Source organism: Bombina bombina, chromosome 5, assembly GCF_027579735.1.
Source record: "Bombina bombina isolate aBomBom1 chromosome 5, aBomBom1.pri, whole genome shotgun sequence".
Lineage (NCBI taxonomy): Eukaryota > Metazoa > Chordata > Amphibia > Anura > Bombinatoridae > Bombina > Bombina bombina.
Window position 1 is genome coordinate 959,002,598 of NC_069503.1, and position 23,258 is coordinate 959,025,855.

At 41.8% G+C, this 23,258-nt stretch overlaps 1 protein-coding gene across 1 annotated transcript in view; it reads right to left on the bottom strand.

The window, feature by feature from the left end:
* SNX16 (sorting nexin 16) overlaps positions 1-23,258 on the bottom strand; it is a gene marked incomplete in the record, with an annotated part of 195,458 nt that overhangs the window by 46,076 nt on the left and 126,124 nt on the right. Inside the window, 1 exon segment of the mRNA XM_053715164.1 lies at positions 22,521-22,657. Coding sequence (XP_053571139.1) covers positions 22,521-22,657 — 137 coding nt within the window.

Sequence of the window (23,258 nt, forward strand, 5' to 3'; positions counted from 1 at the left end):
GGCTCCCCAAAAAGAATATCTCTTGGCTGGGGAGAATAGCTGCTGCCAAGATGACTCTGCTACCAAAGGCCCTGTATGTTATGCAGGCCTTACCAATTTCGGGGATTACAACAGATATTAGCAAATTACAATCTATAATGGACACCTATATTTGGTGCCGTAGACCCCCACGGCTAGCAAAAAATACATTATATAGGCTTAGGGAGGAAGGTGGGTTAGGGGTTCCGAATCTACACTTTTATAAAATGGCAATTACCCTAAATAGAATTGTGGAGTGGTGTAGACAGGGGACTGAATCCTATAAGAGATGTATCCACTTAGAATCCCAATTATTAGGAATACCCCAACTGGGTGTAATGTGTTGGGCCCCATATAAACCCCCCCCTAGAGAAGATTGCAGACTACCCAATAATCAAAGAAACATGGTCAGCCTGGTCCAAAATGCGGAACTCTCACAAACTTATAACATCAACTTATTCACCACTGACAACACTCAACCTTAATAGGGAACTCCGGGAAGGTCCCATAGGGATAAAACAACCTGTAAATACAACCTCAAAACTCCTAGACTATACCCCCGTGTTCACACTAGTGGAAAGAGGGAAACTAGTGCAGAGAGATATGTTGATCTCACAAGGCTTTACCCAATTCCAATCTTGGTTTGCCTATCACCAGGTACGCCACTATCTTTCCATGCACAAATATAAACAGGACTTATTCAGAGCCCGAACTGTATTTGAACTCCTTTGTTCCGCCCAACAAACCCCCAAGAAAGTCATATCACTTATGTATAAAAATATCCTCAGATCACACTACCCCAACAAACCAAATTATACTAAAAGATGGGAGGGAGAATTAGGGATAGAAGCCTCGCACAAGCAATGGGACTCATGGTTTCAGGCAACTGCTAGATCAGCGCATTCGGCGGCAGCACTTGAAACCAATATTAAAATACTCACCAGGTGGTACCTGACCCCTAGCAAATTAAAACACATGTTCACAAAAGCCAGCAATAAGTGCTGGAGAGGATGCAACCAAGAGGGCACTATGCATCATATTTGGTGGGGTTGCGATAAACTACAACCATTCTGGACTCAAGTCCAAACACAGATAGGCAAAATTCTTGGAACTGACTTGGCCCTTTCCCCTGAGGGAGTCTTATTCAACGCCAGCCCACATATCCCCTGTAAAATTAGAAAATGTCTCTATCAAATTTTACTAAATGCCGCAAAAAGACTTATCCCAAAATTTTGGAAGAAAACCCACCCACCCTACGTCATTCATTGGCTTGACCTAGTTAAAAATACCTTGATACTGGAAAGATTATACTACCTTAGATTGGGCCGTTTGAATTTTTATCATGATATGATATTTTTATGGGAACAATATTTATATAGTGGGAGGACAAGGTCTCTGGAAAATGAGGTGGAGAGGAGAGGTGTGAATATATGATCATTTGATATATGCACAAGGCCTTTCCTTGAGCTAAATAGGTGGGGAGATTGGTACATAAGCCAGGGTGGTATGGATAAAAAAAAACAATAGGTTGATCCTCGCAGCAATAGACAAATCTTAAAGTTCAAACACCTAACTAAAAATCTTGAGTGATAACCTGTGTAACCTTAGAGGGTCTATAACTGTAGTTAAGGTGGATATGCAACTATAAACAATGCTTTGGGTCTAAACCGAAAACTATAGATGTTGGAAAATACTGTATCTGTATACTATTGAATCTGTCATGCTGTTTATCCTGTTTCATATTTTTCTTTGTTTGTTTGTTTGAAAAATCAATAAAAGAAAAGATATTTAAAAAAAAAAAAAATACTTTATTGTAATTTTGTGTTTGATTAGCTTTAAGTGATTTTTTAATGCATGTTGTGCCCAGCTTATCCCTGGAAGCAAATTGCTCATCTGCGGTTGAGGACAACTACCAGGCAAACACAAAAAACATAATTTATGTAAGAACTTACCTGATAAATTCATTTCTTTCATATTAGCAAGAGTCCATGAGCTAGTGACGTATGGGATATACATTCCTACCAGGAGGGGCAAAGTTTCCCAAACCTCAAAATGCCTACAAATACACCCCTCACCACACCCACAATTCAGTTTAACGAATAGCCAAGAAGTGGGGTGATAAAAAAGTGCGAAAGCATATAAAATAAGGAATTGGAATAATTGTGCTTTATACAAAATCATAACCACCACAAAAAAAGGGCGGGCCTCATGGACTCTTGCTAATATGAAAGAAATGAATTTATCAGGTAAGTTCTTACATAAATTATGTTTTCTTTCATGTAATTAGCAAGAGTCCATGAGCTAGTGACGTATGGGATAATGATTACCCAAGATGTGGATCTTTCCACACAAGAGTCACTAGAGAGGGAGGGATAAAATAAAGACAGCCAATTCCTGCTGAAAATAATCCACACCCAAAATAAAGTTTAATGAAAAACATAAGCAGAAGATTCAAACTGAAACCGCTGCCTGAAGTACTTTTCTACCAAAAACTGCTTCAGAAGAAGAAAATACATCAAAATGGTAGAATTTAGTAAAAGTATGCAAAGAGGACCAAGTTGCTGCTTTGCAAATCTGATCAACCGAAGCTTCATTCCTAAACGCCCAGGAAGTAGAAACTGACCTAGTAGAATGAGCTGTAATCCTCTGAGGCGGAGTTTTACCCGACTCAACATAGTCAAGATGAATAAAAGATTTCAACCAAGATGCCAAAGAAATGGCAGAAGCTTTCTGGCCTTTTCTAGAACCGGAAAAGATAACAGACTAGAAGTCTTTCGGAAAGATTTAGTAGCTTCAACATAATATTTCAAAGCTCTAACAACATCCAAAGAATGCAACGATTTCTCCTTAGAATTCTTAGGATTAGGACATAATGAAGGAACCACAATTTCTCTACTAATGTTGTTGGAATTCACAACTTTAGGTAAAAATTCAAAAGAAGTTCGCAACACCGCCTTATCCTGATGAAAAATCAGAAAAGGAGACTCACAAGAAAGAGCAGATAATTCAGAAACTCTTCTGGCAGAAGAGATGGCCAAAAGGAACAAAACTTTCCAAGAAAGTAATTTAATGTCCAATGAATGCATAGGTTCAAATGGAGGAGCTTGAAGAGCCCCCAGAACCAAATTCAAACTCCAAGGAGGAGAAATTGACTTAATGACAGGCTTTATACGAACCAAAGCTTGTACAAAACAATGAATATCAGGAAGAATAGCAATCTTTCTGTGAAAAAGAACAGAAAGAGCAGAGATTTGTCCTTTCAAGGAACTTGCGGACAAACCCTTATCTAAACCATCCTGAAGAAACTGTAATATTCTCGGTATTCTAAAAGAATGCCAAGAAAAATGATGAGAAAGACACCAAGAAATATAAGTCTTCCAGACTCTATAATATATCTCTCTGGATACAGATTTACGAGCCTGTAACATAGTATTAATCACAGAGTCAGAGAAACCTCTTTGACCAAGAATCAAGCGTTCAATCTCCATACCTTTAAATTTAAGTATTTCAGATCCTGATGGAAAAAAGGACCTTGAGACAGAAGGTCTGGTCTTAACGGAAGAGTCCACGGTTGGCAAGAGGCCATCCGGACAAGATCCGCATACCAAAACCTGTGAGGCCATGCCGGAGCTACCAGCAGAACAAACGAGCATTCCTTCAGAATCTTGGCGATTACTCTTGGAAGAAGAACTAGAGGCGGAAAGATATAGGCAGGATGATACTTCCAAGGAAGTGATAATGCATCCACTGCCTCCGCCTGAGGATCCCGGGATCTGGACAGATACCTGGGAAGTTTCTTGTTTAGATGAGAGGCCATCAGATCTATTTCTGGAAGTTCCCACATTTGAATAATCTGAAGAAATACCTCTGGGTGAAGAGACCATTCGCCCGGATGCAACGTTTGGCGACTGAGATAATCCGCTTCCCAATTGTCTATACCTGGGATATGAACCGCAGAGATTAGACAGGAGCTGGATTCCGCCCAAACCAAAATTCGAGATACTTTCATAGCCAGAGGACTGTGAGTCCCTCCTTGATGATTGATGTATGCCACAGTTGTGACATTGTCTGTCTGAAAACAAATGAACGATTCTCTCTTCAGAAGAGGCCAAAAATGAAGAGCTCTGAAAATTGCACGGAGTTCCAAAATATTGATCGGTAATCTCACCTCCTGAGATTCCCAAACTCCTTGTGCCGTCAGAGATCCCCACACAGCTCCCCAACCTGTGAGACTTGCATCTGTTGAAATTACAGTCCAGGTCGGAAGCACAAAAGAAGCCCCCTGAATTAAACGATGGTGATCTGTCCACCACGTTAGAGAGTGTCGAACAATCGGTTTTAAAGATATTAATTGAGATATCTTTGTGTAATCCTTGCACCATTGATTCAGCATACAGAGCTGAAGAGGTCGCATGTGAAAACGAGCAAAGGGGATCGCGTCCGATGCAGCAGTCATAAGACCTAGAATTTCCATGCATAAGGCTACCGAAGGGAATGATTGTGACTGAAGGTTTCGACAAGCTGCAATCAATTTTAGACGTCTCTTGTCTGTTAAAGACAGAGTCAAGGACACTGAATCTATCTGGAAACCCAGAAAGGTTACCCTTGTCTGAGGAATCAAAGAACTTTTTGGTAAATTGATCCTCCAACCATGATCTTGAAGAAACAACACAAGTCGATTCGTATGAGATTCTGCTAAATGTAAAGATTGAGCAAGTACCAAGATATCGTCCAAATAAGGAAATACCACAATACCCTGTTCTCTGATTACAGACAGAAGGGCACCGAGAACCTTTGAAAAAATTCTTGGAGCTGTAGCTAGGCCAAACGGTAGAGCCACAAACTGGTAATGCTTGTCCAGAAAAGAGAATCTCAGGAACTGATAATGATCTGGATGAATCGGAATATGCAGATATGCATCCTGTAAATCTATTGTGGACATATAATTCCCTTGCTGAACAAAAGGCAAGATAGTCCTTACAGTTACCATCTTGAACGTTGGTATCCTTACATAACGATTCAATATTTTTAGATCCAGAACTGGTCTGAAGGAATTCTCCTTCTTTGGTACAATGAAGAGATTTGAATAAAACCCCATCCCCTGTTCCGGAACTGGAACTGGCATAATTACTCCAGCCATCTCTAGATCTGAAACACAATTCAGAAATGCTTGAGCTTTCACTGGATTTACTGGGACACGGAAAAGAAAAAATCTCTTTGCAGGAGGTCTCATCTTGAAACCAATTCTGTACCCTCCTTGAACAATGTTCTGAATCAAAAGATTGTGAACAGAACTGATCCAAATTTCTTTGAAAAAACGTAACCTGCCCCCTACCAGCTGAGCTGGAATGAGGGCCGCACCTTCATGTGGACTTAGAAGCAGGCTTGGATTTATTCCAGACTGGAGATGGTTTCCAAACTGAAACTGCTCCTGAGGATGAAGGATCAGGCTTTTGTTCTTTGTTGAAACGAAAGGAACGAAAACGATTATTAGCCCTGTTTTTACCTTTAGATTTTTTATCCTGTGGTAAAAAAGTTCCTTTCCCACCAGTAACAGTTGAGATAATAGAATCCAACTGAGAACCAAATAATTTGTTACCCTGGAAAGAAATGGAAAGTAGAGTTGATTTAGAAGCCATATCAGCATTCCAAGTCTTAAGCCATAAAGCTCTTCTAGCTAAAATAGCTAGAGACATAAACCTGACATCAACTCTGATAATATCAAAAATGGCATCACAGATAAAATTATTAGCATGCTGAAGAAGAATAATAATATCATGAGAATCATGATTTGTTACTTGTTGCGCTAAAGTTTCCAACCAAAAAGTTGAAGCTGCAGCAACATCAGCCAATGATATAGCAGGTCTAAGAAGATTACCTGAACACAGATAAGCTTTTCTTAGAAAGGATTCAATTTTCCTATCTAAAGGATCTTTAAACGAAGTACCATCTGACGTAGGAATGGTAGTACGTTTAGCAAGGGTAGAAATAGCCCCATCAACTTTAGGGATTTTGTCCCAAAATTCTAACCTGTCAGATGGTACAGGATATAATTGCTTAAAACGTTTAGAAGGAGTAAATGAATTACCCAATTTATCCCATTCTTTGGAAATTACTGCAGAAATAGCATTAGGAACAGGAAAAACTTCTGGAATAACCACAGGAGATTTAAATACCTTATCTAAACGTTTAGAATTAGTATCAAGAGGACCAGAATCCTCTATTTCTAAAGCAATTAATACTTCTTTAAGTAAAGAACGAATAAATTCCATTTTAAATAAATATGAAGATTTATCAGCATCAATCTCTGAAACAGAATCCTCTGAACCAGAAGAGTCATCAGAATCAGAATGATGATGTTCATTTAAAAATTCATCTGTAGGGAGAGAAGTTTTAAAAGATTTTTTACGTTTACTAGAAGGAGAAATAACAGACATAGCCTTCTTGATGGATTCAGAAACAAAATCTCTTATGTTATCAGGAACATTCTGCACCTTAGATGTTGAAGGAACTGCAACAGACAATGGTATTTTACTAAAGGAAATATTATCTGCATTAACAAGTTTGTCATGACAATTAATACAAACAACAGCCGGAGGAATAGCTACCAAAAGTTTACAGCAGATACACTTAGCTTTGGTAGATCCAGCACTAGACAGCGATTTTCCTGTAGTATCTTCTGACTCAGATGCAACGTGAGACATCTTGCAATATGTAAGAGAAAAAACAACATATAAAGCAAAATTGATCAAATTCCTTAAATGACAGTTTCAGGAATGGGAAAAAATGCCAAAGAACAAGCTTCTAGCAACCAGAAGCAATGAAAAATGAGACTTAAATAATGTGGAGACAAAAGCGACGCCCATATTTTTTAGCGCCAAATAAGACGCCCACATTATTTGGCGCCAAAAATGACGCCACATCCGGAACGCCGACATTTTTGGCGCAAAATAACGTCAAAAAATGACGCAACTTCCGGCGACACGTATGACGCCGGAAACGGAAAATAATTTTTGCGCCAAAAAAGTCAGCGCCAAGAATGACGCAATAAAATGAAGCATTTTCCGCCCCGCGAGCCTAACAGCCCACAGGGAAAAAATAGTCAAATTTTTGAAGGTAAGAAAAAAATGAATAATTTAAATGCATAATCCCAAATATGAAACTGACTGTCTGAAAAATAAGGAAAGTTGAACATTCTGAGTCAAGGCAAATAAATGTTTGAATACATATATTTAGAACTTTATAAACAAAGTGCCCAACCATAGCTTAGAGTGTCACAGAAAATAATATTTACTTACCCCAGGACACTCATCTACATGTTTGTAGAAAGCCAAACCAGTACTGAAACGAGAATCAGCAGAGGTAATGGTATATATAAGAGTATATCGTCGATCTGAAAAGGGAGGTAAGAGATGAATCTCTACGACCGATAACAGAGAACCTATGAAATAGACCCCGTAGAAGGAGATCACTGCATTCAAATAGGCAATACTCTCCTCACATCCCTCTGACATTCACTGCACGCTGAGAGGAAAACCGGGCTCCAACTTGCTGCGGAGCGCATATCAACGTAGAATCTAGCACAAACTTACTTCACCACCTCCATCGGAGGCAAAGTTTGTAAAACTGAATTGTGGGTGTGGTGAGGGGTGTATTTGTAGGCATTTTGAGGTTTGGGAAACTTTGCCCCTCCTGGTAGGAATGTATATCCCATACGTCACTAGCTCATGGACTCTTGCTAATTACATGAAAGAAAGTGGTGCACGCTGAGGGGGTTCTGTACTCACCCCAGAGAAATCAAGAAAATTCCAAACAGCAGCACCAAATGGGTTTATTCTGTTAATACCAAAGACATCAGCACTGATGTACTGATGTCTTGATCTTTGGTGCTGCTGTTTGGGACTTTTATTTTTATGTTGACGACAACTACCACATCACTTTTAGTTGACAGCAAGAAGGCTTGTGCATTTGGATCCTTTGTCCAGATCCAAATGCACAAGCCTAGCAAATAGTCGCAAAAAAATAGTCACAACCCCCCCCTCCGCAGAAAATTAATACATTTTGAAATGCTTAAAAGATATATTTTAAGCATTTATAACTCAAAACTGAGCTATCACTACTTTAGCGAATTACATGCATTCAAGCTCCATGTACAGTAAAATCCATAGCTAGAATTTCTACTAATATGTGTGTAATGCAAACATGCTTCTATTCAAAACAAATTCATCTGCGATTCAGATTAAAGTGATGGTAAATCTTGTGAAATGCTAGGATTTACCAGTGGAGCAAATAAAGCGGACTTTCAGTCATGAAGTATAAAATACTTCTTGCTGAAAGCTACTTTATTTGTCTAAAGCGTTCGCCACGCTGAGCGCCTCAGGCAGCCCATGGCAAAAACAGAATTTATGCTTACCTGATAAATTTCTTTCTCCTACGGTGTGTCCGGTCTACGGCTTCATCCTTACTTGTGGGAATATTCTGTTCCCCAACAGGAAATGGCAAAGAGAGCACAGCAAAAGCTGCCCATATAGCCCCCCCTCTGGCTCCGCCCCCCAGTCATTCGACCGACGGTTAGGAGAAAAAAGAGAAACCATAGGGTGCCGTGGCGACTGTAGTGTATAGAAAGAAAAAATTTGAAACCTGACTAAAAGCCAGGGCGGGCCGTGGACCGGACACACCGGAAAGAAATTTATCAGGTAAGCATAAATTCTGTTTTCTCCTACATTGGTGTGTCCGGTCCACGGCTTCATCCTTACTTGTGGGAACCAATACCAAAGCTTTAGGACACGGATGAAGGGAGGGAACAAGTCAGGTTACCTAAACGGAAGGCACCACGGCTTGCAAAACCTTTCTCCCAAAAATAGCCTCCGAATAAAGCATAAGTATCGAATTTGTAAAATTTGGCAAAAGTGTGCAGAGAAGACCAAGTCGCTGCCTTACATATCTGATCAACAGAAGCCTCGTTCTTGAAGGCCCATGTGGAAGCCACAGCTCTAGTAGAGTGAGCTGTAATTCGTTCAGGAGGCTGCCGTCCGGCAGTCTCATAAGCCAATCGGATGATGCTTTTCAGCCAAAAAGAAAGAGAGGTAGCAGTAGCTTTCTGTCCTCTCCTCTTACCAGAATAAACGACAAATAAAGATGAAGTCTGTCTGAAATCCTTTGTTGCATCTAAATAGAATTTTAAAGCACGGACCACATCTAAATTGTGTAACAAACGTTCCTTCTTCGAAACTGGATTCGGACACAGAGAAGGAACAACTATTTCCTGGTTAATATTCCTGTTGGAAACCACTTTTGGAAGAAAACCAGGTTTGGTACGCAAAACAACCTTATCTGCATGGAATACCAGATAGGGTGGATCACACTGCAAAGCAGACAATTCAGAAACTCTTCTAGTAGAAGAAATAGCAACCAAAAACAGAACTTTCCAAGATAGTAACTTAATATCTATGGAATGTAGAGGTTCAAACGGAACCCCTTGAAGAACTGAAAGAACTAAATTTAGACTCCATGGAGGAGTCATGGGTCTGTAAACAGGCTTGATTCTGACTAAGGCCTGTACAAAAGCTTGTACATCTGGCACAGCTGCCAGGCGTTTGTGTAACAAAACAGACAAAGCAGATATTTGTCCTTTTAGAGAACTCGCTGACAACCCTTTATCCAAACCCTCTTGGAGAAAGGAAAGAATCTTAGGAATTTTAATTTTACTCCAAGAGAATCCCTTGGATTCACACCAACAGATATATTTTTTCCATATTTTATGGTAAATTTTCCTAGTCACAGGTTTTCTGGCTTGGACTAGAGTATCTATAACTGAATCTGAAAACCCACGCTTAGATAAAATCAAGCGTTCAATTTCCAAGCAGTCAGCTGCAGAGAGACTAGATTTGGATGTTCGAATGGACCTTGTACTAGAAGATCCTGTCTCAAAGGTAGCTTCCATGGTGGAGCCGATGACATATTCACCAGGTCTGCATACCAAGTCCTGCGTGGCCATGCAGGAGCTATCAGAATCACTGAGGCCTTCTCCTGTTTGATCCTGGCTACGAGCCTGGGAAGGAGAGGAAACGGTGGAAACACATAAGCTAGGTTGAACGACCAAGGCGCCACTAATGCACCCACCAGTGTCGCCTTGGGATCCCTGGATCTGGACCCGTAGCGAGGAACCTTGAAGTTCTGACGAGACGCCATCAGATCCATGTCTGGAATGCCCCATAATTGAGTTAACTGGGCAAAGACCTCCGGGTGGAGTTCCCACTCCCCCGGATGGAAAGTCTGACGACTCAAATAATCCGCCTCCCAGTTGTCTACTCCTGGGATGTGAATTGCAGATAGATGGCAGGAGTGATCCTCCGCCCATTTGATGATCTTGGATACCTCTCATCGCCAAGGAACTCTTTGTTCCTCCCTGATGATTGATGTAAGCTACAGTCGTCATGTTGTCCGACTGAAATCTTATGAATCCGGCCTTCGCTAGTTGAGGCCAAGCCCGGAGCGCATTGAATATCGCCCTCAGTTCCAGGATGTTTATCGGGAGAAGAGACTCTTCCCGAGACCATAGACCCTGAGCTTTCAGGGAGTCCCAGACCGCGCCCCAGCCTAATAGACTGGCGTCGGTCGTGACAATGACCCACTCTGGTCTGCGGAAACTCATTCCCTGAGACAGGTGATCCTGAGTCAACCACCAACGGAGTGAGTCTCTGGTTAACTGGTCTACTTGAATCTGGGGAGACAAGTCTGCATAATCCCCATTCCACTGTCTGAGCATGCACAGTTGCAATGGTCTTAGATGAATTTGAGCAAAAGGAACCACGTCCATTGCTGCAACCAATAAACCTATTACTTCCATGCACTGAGCTATGGAAGGCTGAGGAATAGATTGAAGAACTTGAAAAGCCTTTAGAAGCTTTAATTTTCTGACCTCTGTCAGAAAAATCTTCATTTCTGCAGAATCTATTATTGTTCCCAGAAAAGGAACTCTTGTAGATGGGGACAGGGAACTCTTTTCCATGTTCACCTTCCACCCGTGAGACCTGAGAAAAGCTAATACAATGTCTGTATGAGCCCTTGATCTGGAAAGGGATGACGCTTCGATTAGGATGTCGTCTAGGTAAGGTGCCACTGCAATGCCCCTCGGTCTTAGAACCGCTAGAAGGGACCCTAGCACCTTTGTGAAAATTCTGGGAGCAGTGGCTAAACCGAACGGAAGAGCCACAAACTGGTAATGTTTGTCCAGAAAGGCGAACCTTAGGAACTGATGATGATCTTTGTGGATAGGAATATGTAGGTACGCATCCTTTAAATCCACGGTAGTCATGTATTGACCCTCCTGGATTGTTGGTAAAATCGTTTGAATGGTTTCCATTTTGAGTAAAACCCCTGACCTTGTTCCACTGTTGGAACTGGGTGTATCACTCCCATCTTTAATAGATCTCCTATGCAATGCAAGAATGCCTGTCTCTTTATCTGGTCTGAAGATAAGCAAGACATGTGGAACCTTCCCCTTGGAGGAAGTTCCTTGAATTCTAGAAGATAACCCTGAGAGACTATTTCTAGTGCCCAGGGATCCTGAACATCTCTTGCCCAAGCCTAAGCAAAGAGAGAAAGTCTGCCCCCTACTAGATCCGGTCCCGGATCGGGGGCTACCCCTTCATGCTGTCTTGGTAGCAGCAGTAGGCTTCTTGGCCTGTTTACCCTTGTTCCAGCCTTGCATTGGTTTCCATGCCTGCTTAGCCTGGGAAGCGTTACCCTCTTGTCTAGAGGCTGCAGAGTTAGGAGACGGTCCGTTCCTGAAGTTGCGAAAGGAACGAAAACATAATCTATGCTTACCTGATAAATTTATTTCTCTTGTAGTGTAGTCAGTCCACGGGTCATCCATTACTTATGGGATTATATCTCTTCCCCAACAGGAAGTTGCAAGAGGATCACCCAAGCAGAGCTGCTATATAGCTCCTCCCCTCACATGTCACATCCAGTCATTCGACCGAAACAAGACGAGAAAGGAGAAACCATAGGGTGCAGTGGTGACTGGAGATTAATTAAAAATTTAGATCTGCCTTAAAAGACAGGGCGGGCCGTGGACTGACTACACTACAAGAGAAATAAATTTATCAGGTAAGCATAAATTATGTTTTCTCTTGTTAAGTGTAGTCAGTCCACGGGTTATCCATTACTTATGGGATACTAATACCAAAGCTAAAGTACACGGATGAAGGGAGGGACAAGGCAGGAACTTTAAATGAAGGGAACCACTGCCTGAAGTACCTTTCTCCCAAAAATAGCCACCGAAGAAGCAAAAGTGTCAAATTTGTAAAACTTTTGCAGCCTTGCAAATCTGTTCAAAAGAAGCCTCATTTTTAAAGGCCCAGGTGGAAGCCACAGCTCTAGTAGAATGAGCTGTAATTCTTTCAGGAGGCTGCTGTCCAGCAGTCTCATAGGCTAAACGTATTATGCTACGAAGCCAAATAGAGAGAGAGGTAGCCGAAGCCTTTTGACCTCTCCTCTGTCCAGAGTAAACGACAAACAGGGAAGAAGTTTGACGAAAATCTTTAGTTGCCTGCAAATAGAACTTCAGGGCACAGACTACGTCCAGATTATGCAAAAGTCGTTCCTTCTTTGAAGAAGGGTTAGGACACAATGATGGAACAACAATCTCTTGATTGATATTCCTGTTAGAAACTACCTTAGGTAAGAACCCAGGTTTAGTACGCAGAACTACCTTGTCTGAATAAAAGATCAGATAAGGAGAATCACATTGTAAGGCAGATAGCTCAGAGACTCTCCGAGCTGAGGAAATAGCCATCAAAAACAGAACTTTCCAAGATAACAGCTTAATATCAATGGAATGAAGGGGTTCAAATGGAACGCCTTGCAGGACGTTAAGAACTAAGTTTAAGCTCCACGGCGGAGCAACAGTCTTAAACACAGGCTTAATCCTAGCCAAAGCCTGACAAAAAGCCTGAACGTCTGGAATTTCTGCCAGACGCTTGTGTAGAAGAATAGACAGAGCAGAAATCTGTCCTTTTAACAAACTAGCGGATAAGCCCTTTTCTAAACCCTCTTGTAGAAAAGACAATATCCTAGGAATCCTAACCTTACTCCATGAGTAACTCTTGGATTCGCACCAATACAAATATTTACACCATATCTTATGGTAAATTCTTCTGGTAACAGGTTTCCTAGCCTGTATTAAGGTATCAATAACCGACTCCGAGAAGCCACGCTTTGATAGAATCAAGCGTTCAATCTCCATGCAGTCAGCCTCAGAGAAATTAGATTTGGATGGTTGAAAAGACCCTGAATTAGAAGGTCCTGAATGAGAGGCAGAGACCATGGTGGACAGGACGACATGTCCACTAGGTCTGCATACCAGGTCCTGCGTGGCCACGCAGGCGCCATCAGAATCAACGATGCTCTCTCCTGTTTGATCTTGGCAATGAGTTGAGGAAGCATCGGAAATGGTGGAAACACATAAGCCATGTTGAAGACCCAAGGGGCTGTCAGAGCATCTATCAGCACCGCTCCCGGGTCCCTGGACCTGGATCCGTAGCAAGGAAGCTTGGCGTTCTGGCGAGACGCCATGAGATCCAGATCTGGTTTGCCCCAACGATGAATCAGTTGAGCGAAGACCTCCGGATGAAGTTCCCACTCCCCCGGATGAAAAGTCTGGCGACTTAGAAAATCCGCCTCCCAGTTCTCCACGCCTGGGATGTAGATTGCTGACAGGTGGCAAGAGTGAGACTCTGCCCAGCGAGTTATCTTTGAGACTTCCAACATCGCTAGGGAACTCCTGGTTCCCCCTTGATGATTGATGTAAGCCACAGTCGTGATGTTGTCGGACTGAAATCTGATGAACCTCAGAGTTGCTAACTGAGGCCAAGCTAGAAGAGCATTGAATATTGCTCTTAACTCCAGAATATTTATTGGGAGGAGTTTCTCCTCCTGAGTCCATGATCCCTGAGCCTTCAGGGAATTCCAGACTGCGCCCCAACCTAGAAGGCTGGCGTCTGTTACAATCGTCCAATCTGGCCTGCGAAAGGTCATCCCCTTGGACAGGTGGGGCCGAGAAAGCCACCATAGAAGAGAATCTCTGGTCTCTTGGTCCAGATTTAGTAGAGGGGACAAATCTGAATAATCCCCATTCCACTGACTTAGCATGCACAATTGCAGCGGTCTGAGATGCAGTCGCGCAAAAGGTACTATGTCCATTGCCGCTACCATTAAGCAGATTACTTCCATGCACTGAGCTACTGACGGGTGTGGAATGGAATGAAGGGCACGGCAAGCATTTAGAAGTTTTGATAACCTGGCCTCCGTCAGGTAAATTTTCATCTCTACAGAATCTATAAGAGTCCCTAGGAAGGGAACCCTTGTGAGTGGTAATAGAGAACTCTTTTCCACGTTCACCTTACAACCATGCGACCTCAGAAATGCCAGAACTATCTCTGTATGAGATTTGGCAGTTTGAAAACTTGACGCTTGTATCAGGATGTCGTCTAGGTACGGAGCCACCGCTATGCCTCGCGGTCTTAGTACCGCCAGAAGTGAGCCCAGAACCTTTGTAAAGATTCTTGGAGCCGTAGCTAACCCGAAGGGAAGAGCTACAAACCAGTAATGCCTGTCTAGGAAGGCAAATCTTAGGTACCGATAATGATCCTTGTGAATCGGTATGTGAAGGTAGGCATCCTTTAAGTCCACAGTGGTCATGTACTGACCCTCTTGGATCATGGGTAGGATGGTTCGAATAGTTTCCATTTTGAATGATGGAACTCTTAGGAATTTGTTTAGGATTTCTAAGTCCAAGATTGGTCTGAAGGTTCCCTCTTTCTTGGGAACCACAAACAGATTTGAATAGAATCCCTGCCCGTGTTCCGTCCGCGGAACTGGGTGGATCACCCCCATTAGTAAGAGGTCTTGTACACAGCGTAGAAACGCCTCTTTCTTTATTTGGTTTGCTGATAACCTTGAAAGATGAAATCTCCCTTGTGGAGGAGAAGCTTTGAAGTCCAGAAGATATCCCTGAGGTATGATCTCCAACGCCCAGGGATACTGGACATCTCTTGCACAAGCCTGGGCGAAGAGAGAAAGTCTGCCCCCCACTAGATCCGTTTCCGGATAGGGGGCCCTCTCTTCATGCTGTCTTAGGGGCAGCAGCAGGTTTTCTGGCCTGCTTGCCCTTGTTCCAGGACTGGTTAGTTTTCCAGCCCTGTCTGTAACGAGCAACAGCTCCTTCCTGTTTTGGAGCGCAGGAAGTTGATGCTGCTCCTGCCTTTAGGTTACGAAAGGCACGAAAATTAGACTGTTTGGCCTTTGATTTGGCCCTGTCCTGAGGTAGAGCATGGCCCTTACCTCCCGTAATGTCAGCGATAATTTCTTTCAAGCCGGGCCCGAATAAGGTCTGCCCTTTGAAAGGAATATTAAGCAATTTAGAAGTCACGTCAGCTGACCAGGATTTAAGCCATAGCGCTCTGCGCGCTTGGATGGCGAATCCGGAGTTCTTAGCCGTAAGTTTGGTTAAATGTACAACGGCATCAGAAACAAATGCGTTAGCTAGCTTAAGTGCTTTAAGCTTGTTCATAATTTCATCCAATGGAGCTGTGCGAATGGCCTCTTCCAGAGACTCAAACAAGAATGCCGCCGCAGCAGTGACAGGCGCAATGCATGCAAGGGGCTGTAAGATAAAACCTTGTTGAACAAACATTTTCTTAAGGTAACCTTCTAATTTTTTATCCATTGGATCTGAAAAGGCACAACTATCCTCCACCGGGATAGTGGTACGCTTAGCTAAAGTAGAAACCGCTCCCTCCACCTTAGGGACCGTCTGCCATAAGTCTCGTGTGGTGGGGTCTATAGGAAACATTTTCCTAAATATGGGAGGAGGGGAAAAAGGCACACCGGGTCTATCCCACTCCTTGCTAATAATCTCTGAAAGCCTTTTAGGTATAGGAAACACATCAGTACACACCGGTACCGCATAGTATCTATCCAACCTACATAATTTTTCTGGAATTGCAACCGTGTTACAATCATTCAGAGCCGCTAATACCTCCCCTAGCAATATGCGGAGGTTCTCAAGCTTAAATTTAAAATTAGAAATCTCTGAATCCAGTCTCCCTGGATCAGATCCGTCACCCACAGAATGAAGCTCTCCGTCTTCATGTTCTGCAAATTGTGACGCAGTATCGGACATGGCTCTCACATCTTCAGCGCGCTCTGTCCTTAATCCAGAGCTATCACGCTTGCCTCTTAATTCTGGCAATTTAGATAATACTTCTGTCATAACAGTAGCCATGTCTTGCAAAGTGATTTGTAAGGGCCTCCCTGATGTACTTAGCGCCACAAAATCACGCACCTCCTGAGCGGGAAGCGAAGGTACTGACACGTGAGGAGAGTTAGTCGGCATAACTTCCCCCTCGTTGTCTGGTGATAATTTCTTTGCATGTAAAGACTGACTTTTATTTAAAGTTACATCAATGCATTTAATACACAACCTTCTATGGGGCTCCACATTGGCCTTCATACATAGTGAACAAACAGATTAATCTGTGTCAGACATGTTTAAACAGACTAGCAATGAGACTAGCAAGCTTGGAAAATACTTTTCAAATAAATTTACAAGCAATATAAAAAAACGCTACTGTGCCTTTAAGAAGCACAAAAAGCTGTCACAGTTGAAATAACAATGAACCAAATTAGTTATAGCAACCAAATTTTCACAGTAAATGTATTAAGTTAGCAAAGGATTGCACCCACCAGCAAATGGATGATTAACCCCTTAATACCCAAAAAACGGATAACAATTTAATAATTAACGTTTTTATCACAGTCAAACACACTGTCACAGGTCTGCTGTGACTGATTACCTCCCTCAAAATGAATTTTGAAGACCCCTGAGCTCTCGAGAGACGTCCTGGATCATGGAGGATGAAGTAGGAAGATTGTGACTGAATTTTTACTGCGAAAAAAAAGCGCTAAAATAGGCCCCTCCCACTCATATTACAACAGTGGGGAAGCTCAGTTAACTGTTTCTATGCAGAAACAAAAGTTAGCCATGTGGTAAAAATCATGCCCCAATAAGTTTTATCACCAAGTACCTCACAAAAAACGATTAACATGCCAGTAAACGTTTTGAACATACATTTTAAAAGTTATGAAGTGTTATTAATAAGCCTGCTACCAGTCGCTTTTACTGCAGTTAAGGCTCACACATTACTTCAGTATTAACAGTATTTTCTGAGTCAAATTCCATTCCCTAGAAAAATACTTCAGTGTACACACACTCCTCAGCCTAATACCAGTCGCTACCACTGCATTTAAGGCTGAACTTACATTACATTGGTATCAGCAGTAATTTCTCAGTCAATTCCATTGCTTAGAAAAATAATTTACTGCACATACCTCGTTTGCAGGGGGGCCCTGCATGCTATTCCCCTTTTCTGAAGTTACCTCACTCCTCACAATGTGCGAGAACAGCCAGTGGATCTTAGTTACTTCTGCTAAGATCATAGAAAACGCAGGCAGATTCTTCTTCTAATGCTGCCTGAGAAACAAACAGCACACTCCGGTGCCATTTAAAATAACAAACTTTTGATTGAAGAAATAACCTAAGTTTAAAAACACCACAGACCTCTCACAACGACCTATCTTTAGTTAGGTTGCAAGAGAATGACTGGGTGTGACATGTGAGGGGAGGAGCTATATAGCAGCTCTGCTTGGGTGATCCTCTTGCAACTTCCTGTTGGGGAAGAGATATAATCCCATAAGTAATGGATGACCCGTGGACTGACTACACTTAACAAGAGAAAATTAGATTTGTTCTTAGCCTTGAAAGGCCTATCCTGTGGGAGGGCATGGCCCTTTCCCCCAGTGATGTCTGAAATAATCTCCTTCAATTCTGGCCCAAAAAGGGTCTTACCTTTGAAAGGAATATTAAGAAATTTTGTCTTGGATGACACATCCGCCGACCAAGATTTTAGCCAAAGCGCTCTGCGCGCCACAATTGCAAAACCTGAATTTTTCACCGCTAATTTCGCCAATTGCAAAGCGGCATCTAAAATAAAGGAATTAGCCAACTTTAGTGCGTGAATTCTGTCAATGACTTCCTCATATGGAGTCTCCTTATTGAGCGAATTTTCTAGTTCCTCGAACAAAAAAGACGCCGCCGTGGTGACGGGAATAATGCACAAAATTGGCTGAAGAAGGAAACCTTGCTGAACAAATATCTTTTTAAGCAATCCTTCCAATTTTTTATCCATAGGATCTTTGAAAGCACAACTGTCCTCAATGGGAATAGTCGTGCGCTTGGCCAACGTAGAAACTGCTCCTTCAACCTTAGGGACTGTTTGCCATGCGTCCCTTCTGGGGTCGACAATGGGGAACATTTTCTTAAATATAGGAGGTGAGACAAAAGGTATACCTGGCTTCTCCCACTCCTTGTTCACTATGTCCGCCACCCTCTTGGGTATCGGAAAGGCATTTGTCCATTTTGCACAATTTCTCTGGAATTACCAAAGAGTCGCAATCGTCAAGAGTAGTTAGCACCTCCTTAAGCAGGGCGCGGAGATGTTCTAACTTAAATTTAAACGTCACGATATCAGGTTCTGCCTGCTGAGAAACTTTTCCTGAATCAGAAATTTCTCCCTCAGACAGCCCCTCCCTCACTGCCAATTCAGACTGGTGTGAGGGTATTACAGATAAACTATCATCAGCGCCCACTTGCTCATCCTCTGTATTCAAAACTGAGCAATCACGCTTTCTGGGAAGTGTTGGCAGCTTGGATAAAAGATTTGCTATAGAATTATCCATTACTGCAGTTAATTGTTGCATAGTAACAAGCATTGGCGCGCTAGATGTACTAGGTGTCGCCTGCGTGGGCATAACTGGTGTTGACACAGAAGGAGAGGATGATGAACTATCCCCACTACCTTCATTTGAAGAATCATCTTGGGCAACCTTATTAAATGTGACATTACTGTCCTTACTTTGTTTGGACGCCATGGCACAATTTTCACATACATTTAAAGGGGGAATCACCTTGGCCTCCATACACACAGAACATAATCTATCTGAAGGTACAGACATGTTAGACAGACTTAGTCAGGCTATTAATGCAAAAAAAAACGTTTTTAAACAAAACCGTTACTGTCTCTTTAAATAATAAACATAGTAAACTTTATTTCTGAATGTTTGAAAAACGATGAAGGAATTATCCGATCTTTACGAAATTTGCACCCTAGTGTCTTAATGCTTTGAAAGTATTGCACACCAAATTTCAAGTCTTTAACCCCTTAAATGAGCAAACCGGAGCTAATTGTTCAATTTAGCAGTTTAAACCCACTACAGTCCCTGCCACAGCCTTTTGCTGCGGCTTTACCTTCCTTGGGGGTTATTCACCACAGAAATAAGCCTCTTAGAATCGTTTTTGTGGCCACAGGACCCTCTCACATGAAGCTGCATGCACTGCTTCCAGAAGTAACTGCGCAATTAAGGCGCGAAAATGAGGCTTCCTCCCTCTGCATACCAGAGTGAAGGGGCCTTCCTGACTAGATTAGGTGTCTAACACACTGCCAGGCGTAATAAAACGTTCCCAAAAGTGTTTCCAAGTCTCAAAACACTCCAAAAATCATATAAATATTATATATATCAATCAATTTAGCCCACAATAGTGTCACCCAGTATATAGCCCATTTATAAGCCTTCATTCTGTTATGAGTCTAAGAAAATGGCTTACCGATCCGAAAAGGGAAATGACAGTCTTCTAGCATTACTATGTCTTGTTAGAAAAGAGACTAGTCATACCTGGAGCAGAAAAGTCTGCAAACTGTTCCCCCCCAACTGAAGTTCTCTGGGCTCAACAGTCCTGCGTGGGAACAGCAATGGATTTTAGTTACTGTTGCTAAAATCATACTCCTCTTTTAACAGAACTCTTCATCACTTTCTGTTGTAGAGTAAATAGTACAAACCGGCACTATTTTAAAATAAACTCTTGATAGAAGAAATAAAACTACAACTAACACCACATACTCTTTACCATCCCCGTGGAGATGCTACTTGTTCAGAGCGGCAAAGAGAATGACTGGGGGGCGGAGCCAGAGGGGGGCTATATGGGCAGCTTTTGCTGTGCTCTCTTTGCCATTTCCTGTTGGGGAAGAGAATATTCCCACAAGTAAGGATGAAGCCGTGGACCGGACACACCAATGTAGGAGAAACGCTATTTATCACTGAGGTGCTAGCTATCCGGCATAATGCCAGCTGGCCTGCATGGCTATTGGCTAAGAGGTGGAAACGTCACCTCACAGCAAAATAGCGTTCTGCTGTGGGTTGAGGAGCTCAGTGCGGCGAACGCTTCAGACAAAGGAACTTTCACATGAAGTATTTTATTCTTCATAAATGAAAGTCCCCTTTAGTTGTTCCACTGGTAAATACTAGCATTTCATAAACGCTAGGATTTACCATCACTTTAAGATTTGTTACTTTTAAAATCAGCAAATGCATAATACAAAGACAATGCAAAAGCATTTTAAATGAATGGTAGATTTTTGTTTTCTGAGTTAATCACATTTTTCTTCCCCCTACATCATCTGTCAGTCATGAGAATTACAAAATGCATACAAGTATATACTGTGAATTCTTGCACATGCTCAGTAGGAGCTGCAGCCTCAGAAAGTGTGCATATAAAAAGAATGTGCACAATTTGATAATGGAAGTATGTTAGAAAGTTGTTCATAATTACATGCTGTGCCTGAATCATGAAAGTTTAATATTGACTTTAGTGTCCCTTTAACCCCTTAGTGACCAGACCATTTTTCATTTTTTTTTATAAAATATGATGGAAAAAAAAAAAAAAAACACCACCAAAATCTTACGCATCTACAACCACCAAAAAACTCCCATGCTAAATAGTTTCTAAATGTTATCCTGAGTTTAGAAATAACTAATGTTTACATGTTCTTTGCAAGTTACAGGGCAATAAGTACAAGTAGCACAAACCGTTTTTTTTTTCTCCAAAATTAGTGAGTTACATTGTAACACTGATATCTGTCAGGAATCCCTGAATAACCCTTCACATGTAATTTTTTTTTTTTTTAGTAGACAACCCAAAGTATTGATCTAGGCCCATTTTGGTATATTTCATGCCACCATTTCACCGCCAAATGCGAACAAATAAAAATAATTGTTCACTTTTTCACAAAATTTAAGTTTCTCACTGAAATTATTTACAAAGAGCTTGTGCAATTATGACACAAAATGATTGTAAATGCTTCTCTGGGATCCCCTTTATTCAGAAATAGCAGACATTTATGGCTTTGGTATTACTTTTTGGTAATTAGAAGGCTGCTTAATGCCGCTGCGCACCGCACTTGTATTATGCCCAGCAGTAAAGGGGTTAATTAGGTAGCTTGGAGGGTTAATTTTAGCTTTAATGTATAGATCAGCCTCCCACCTGACACATCCCACCCCCTGACCCCTCTCAAACAGCTCTTATCCCTCCCCCACCTAACAAATGTTACCGCCATCTTAAGTAATGGCAGGAAGTCTGCCAGTACTAAAATAAGGCATTTTTTTTATTTTTATGTTTATTCTGCAGTGTTTGATCTCCCCCTTTTAGGCCCTAACCTCCCTGACCCCCCCCCCCCCCCAAACAGCTCTCTAACCCTCCACTCTCTACCTATATGCAGCCATCTTGGGTACTGGCAGCTGTCTGCCAGTACCCAGTTTGCGGAAAAAAAATGTTTTTTTATTATAATTTTTTTTTACCCAAATTTTTTTTTTCTGTAGTGTAGCTGCCCCCCTCAATTCCCTCCTCCCTCATAGATCCCTTTCCCAACATTTATTCCCCCCTCCCACTCCCTCCTTCCCATAGATCTGATCTTAAGGAATTTCAATCCAAGGGGCGCGCGCGCATCACTGCAATACCTTGAAAGCGTCTGGAAGCAATCACGATCGCTTCCAGCGCTTGAAACCCCAGAGGATGTGCCAGGCACGTCCTTGGTCATTAACAACCGTTTTTTGTAGGACGTGCCTGTCACGTCCTTGGTCGTTAAGGGCTTAAAGGGACATACAAACTCAAAATGTTTATTTCACAATTCTGCTAGATCAGATAATTTTTAAATTTACTTCTATTATCTAATTTGCTTCATTATCTTGGTATCCTTTGTTAAAAGGACCAGTAATGAACTATTGGTAGTTAGCTGAAAGCCAATAGCGTATATATGCAGCCACATATCAGCAGCTTCAAAGCCTACCTCGGTATATGTTTAAACAAAAGATACAAAGAGAACAAAATAAATAAAATAGAGTTATTTAAAATGGCTTGCTCTATCTGAATCACAAAATAAATAATGTGGGTTTCATGTCCCTTTAAGTCGTCGTATAGAGGCTCTCTTACTTATCTTGTTTACATGGAATAAGAATAGCTTATACTGTTATATAATACTTTGGATTGCTGTGTGTCTATTCTACCTCAGTCCCATTTTAAACCTTTACAGATAAAGGATACTTACTGTATTCTGTTCTCTAGTGCCTCTATGTATAACTGCTTCTCATTTAACAGCTTCTTTAGTGCTTCAAGTTCCATCTGTTTTTCAACCAGGTCCCTCTGAAGTCTGTAATTGGTTTCTTCCAAAGTTTCACAAAACGCCTGCAAAACATGCCAAAAAAACACAATTTATGCTTACCTGATAAATTTATTTCTCTTGTGGTGTATCCAGTCCACGGATCATCCATTACTTGTGGGATATTCTCATTCCCAACAGGAAGTTGCAAGAGGACACCCACAGCAGAGCTGCTATATAGCTCCTCCCCTAACTGCCATATCCAGTCATTCGACCGAAAACACGCAGAGAAAGGAGGAACCATAGGGTGCAGTAGTGACTGTAGTTTAAATGAAAAAATAACCTGCCTTAAAATGACAGGGCGGGCCGTGGACTGGATACACCACAAGAGAAATAAATTTATCAGGTAAGCATAAATTGTGTTTTCTCTTGTAAGATGTATCCAGTCCACGGATCATCCATTACTTGTGGGATACCAATACCAAAGCTAAAGTACACGGATGAAGGGAGGGACAAGGCAGGTACTTAAACAGAAGGTACCACTGCCTGTAAAACCTTTCTCCCAAAAATAACTTCCGAAGAAGCAAAAGTGTCAAATTTGTAGAAATTTGAAAAAGTATGAAGCGAAGACCTCGTCGCCTTGCAAATCTATTCAACAGAAGCCTCATTTTTAAAGGCCCAAGTGGA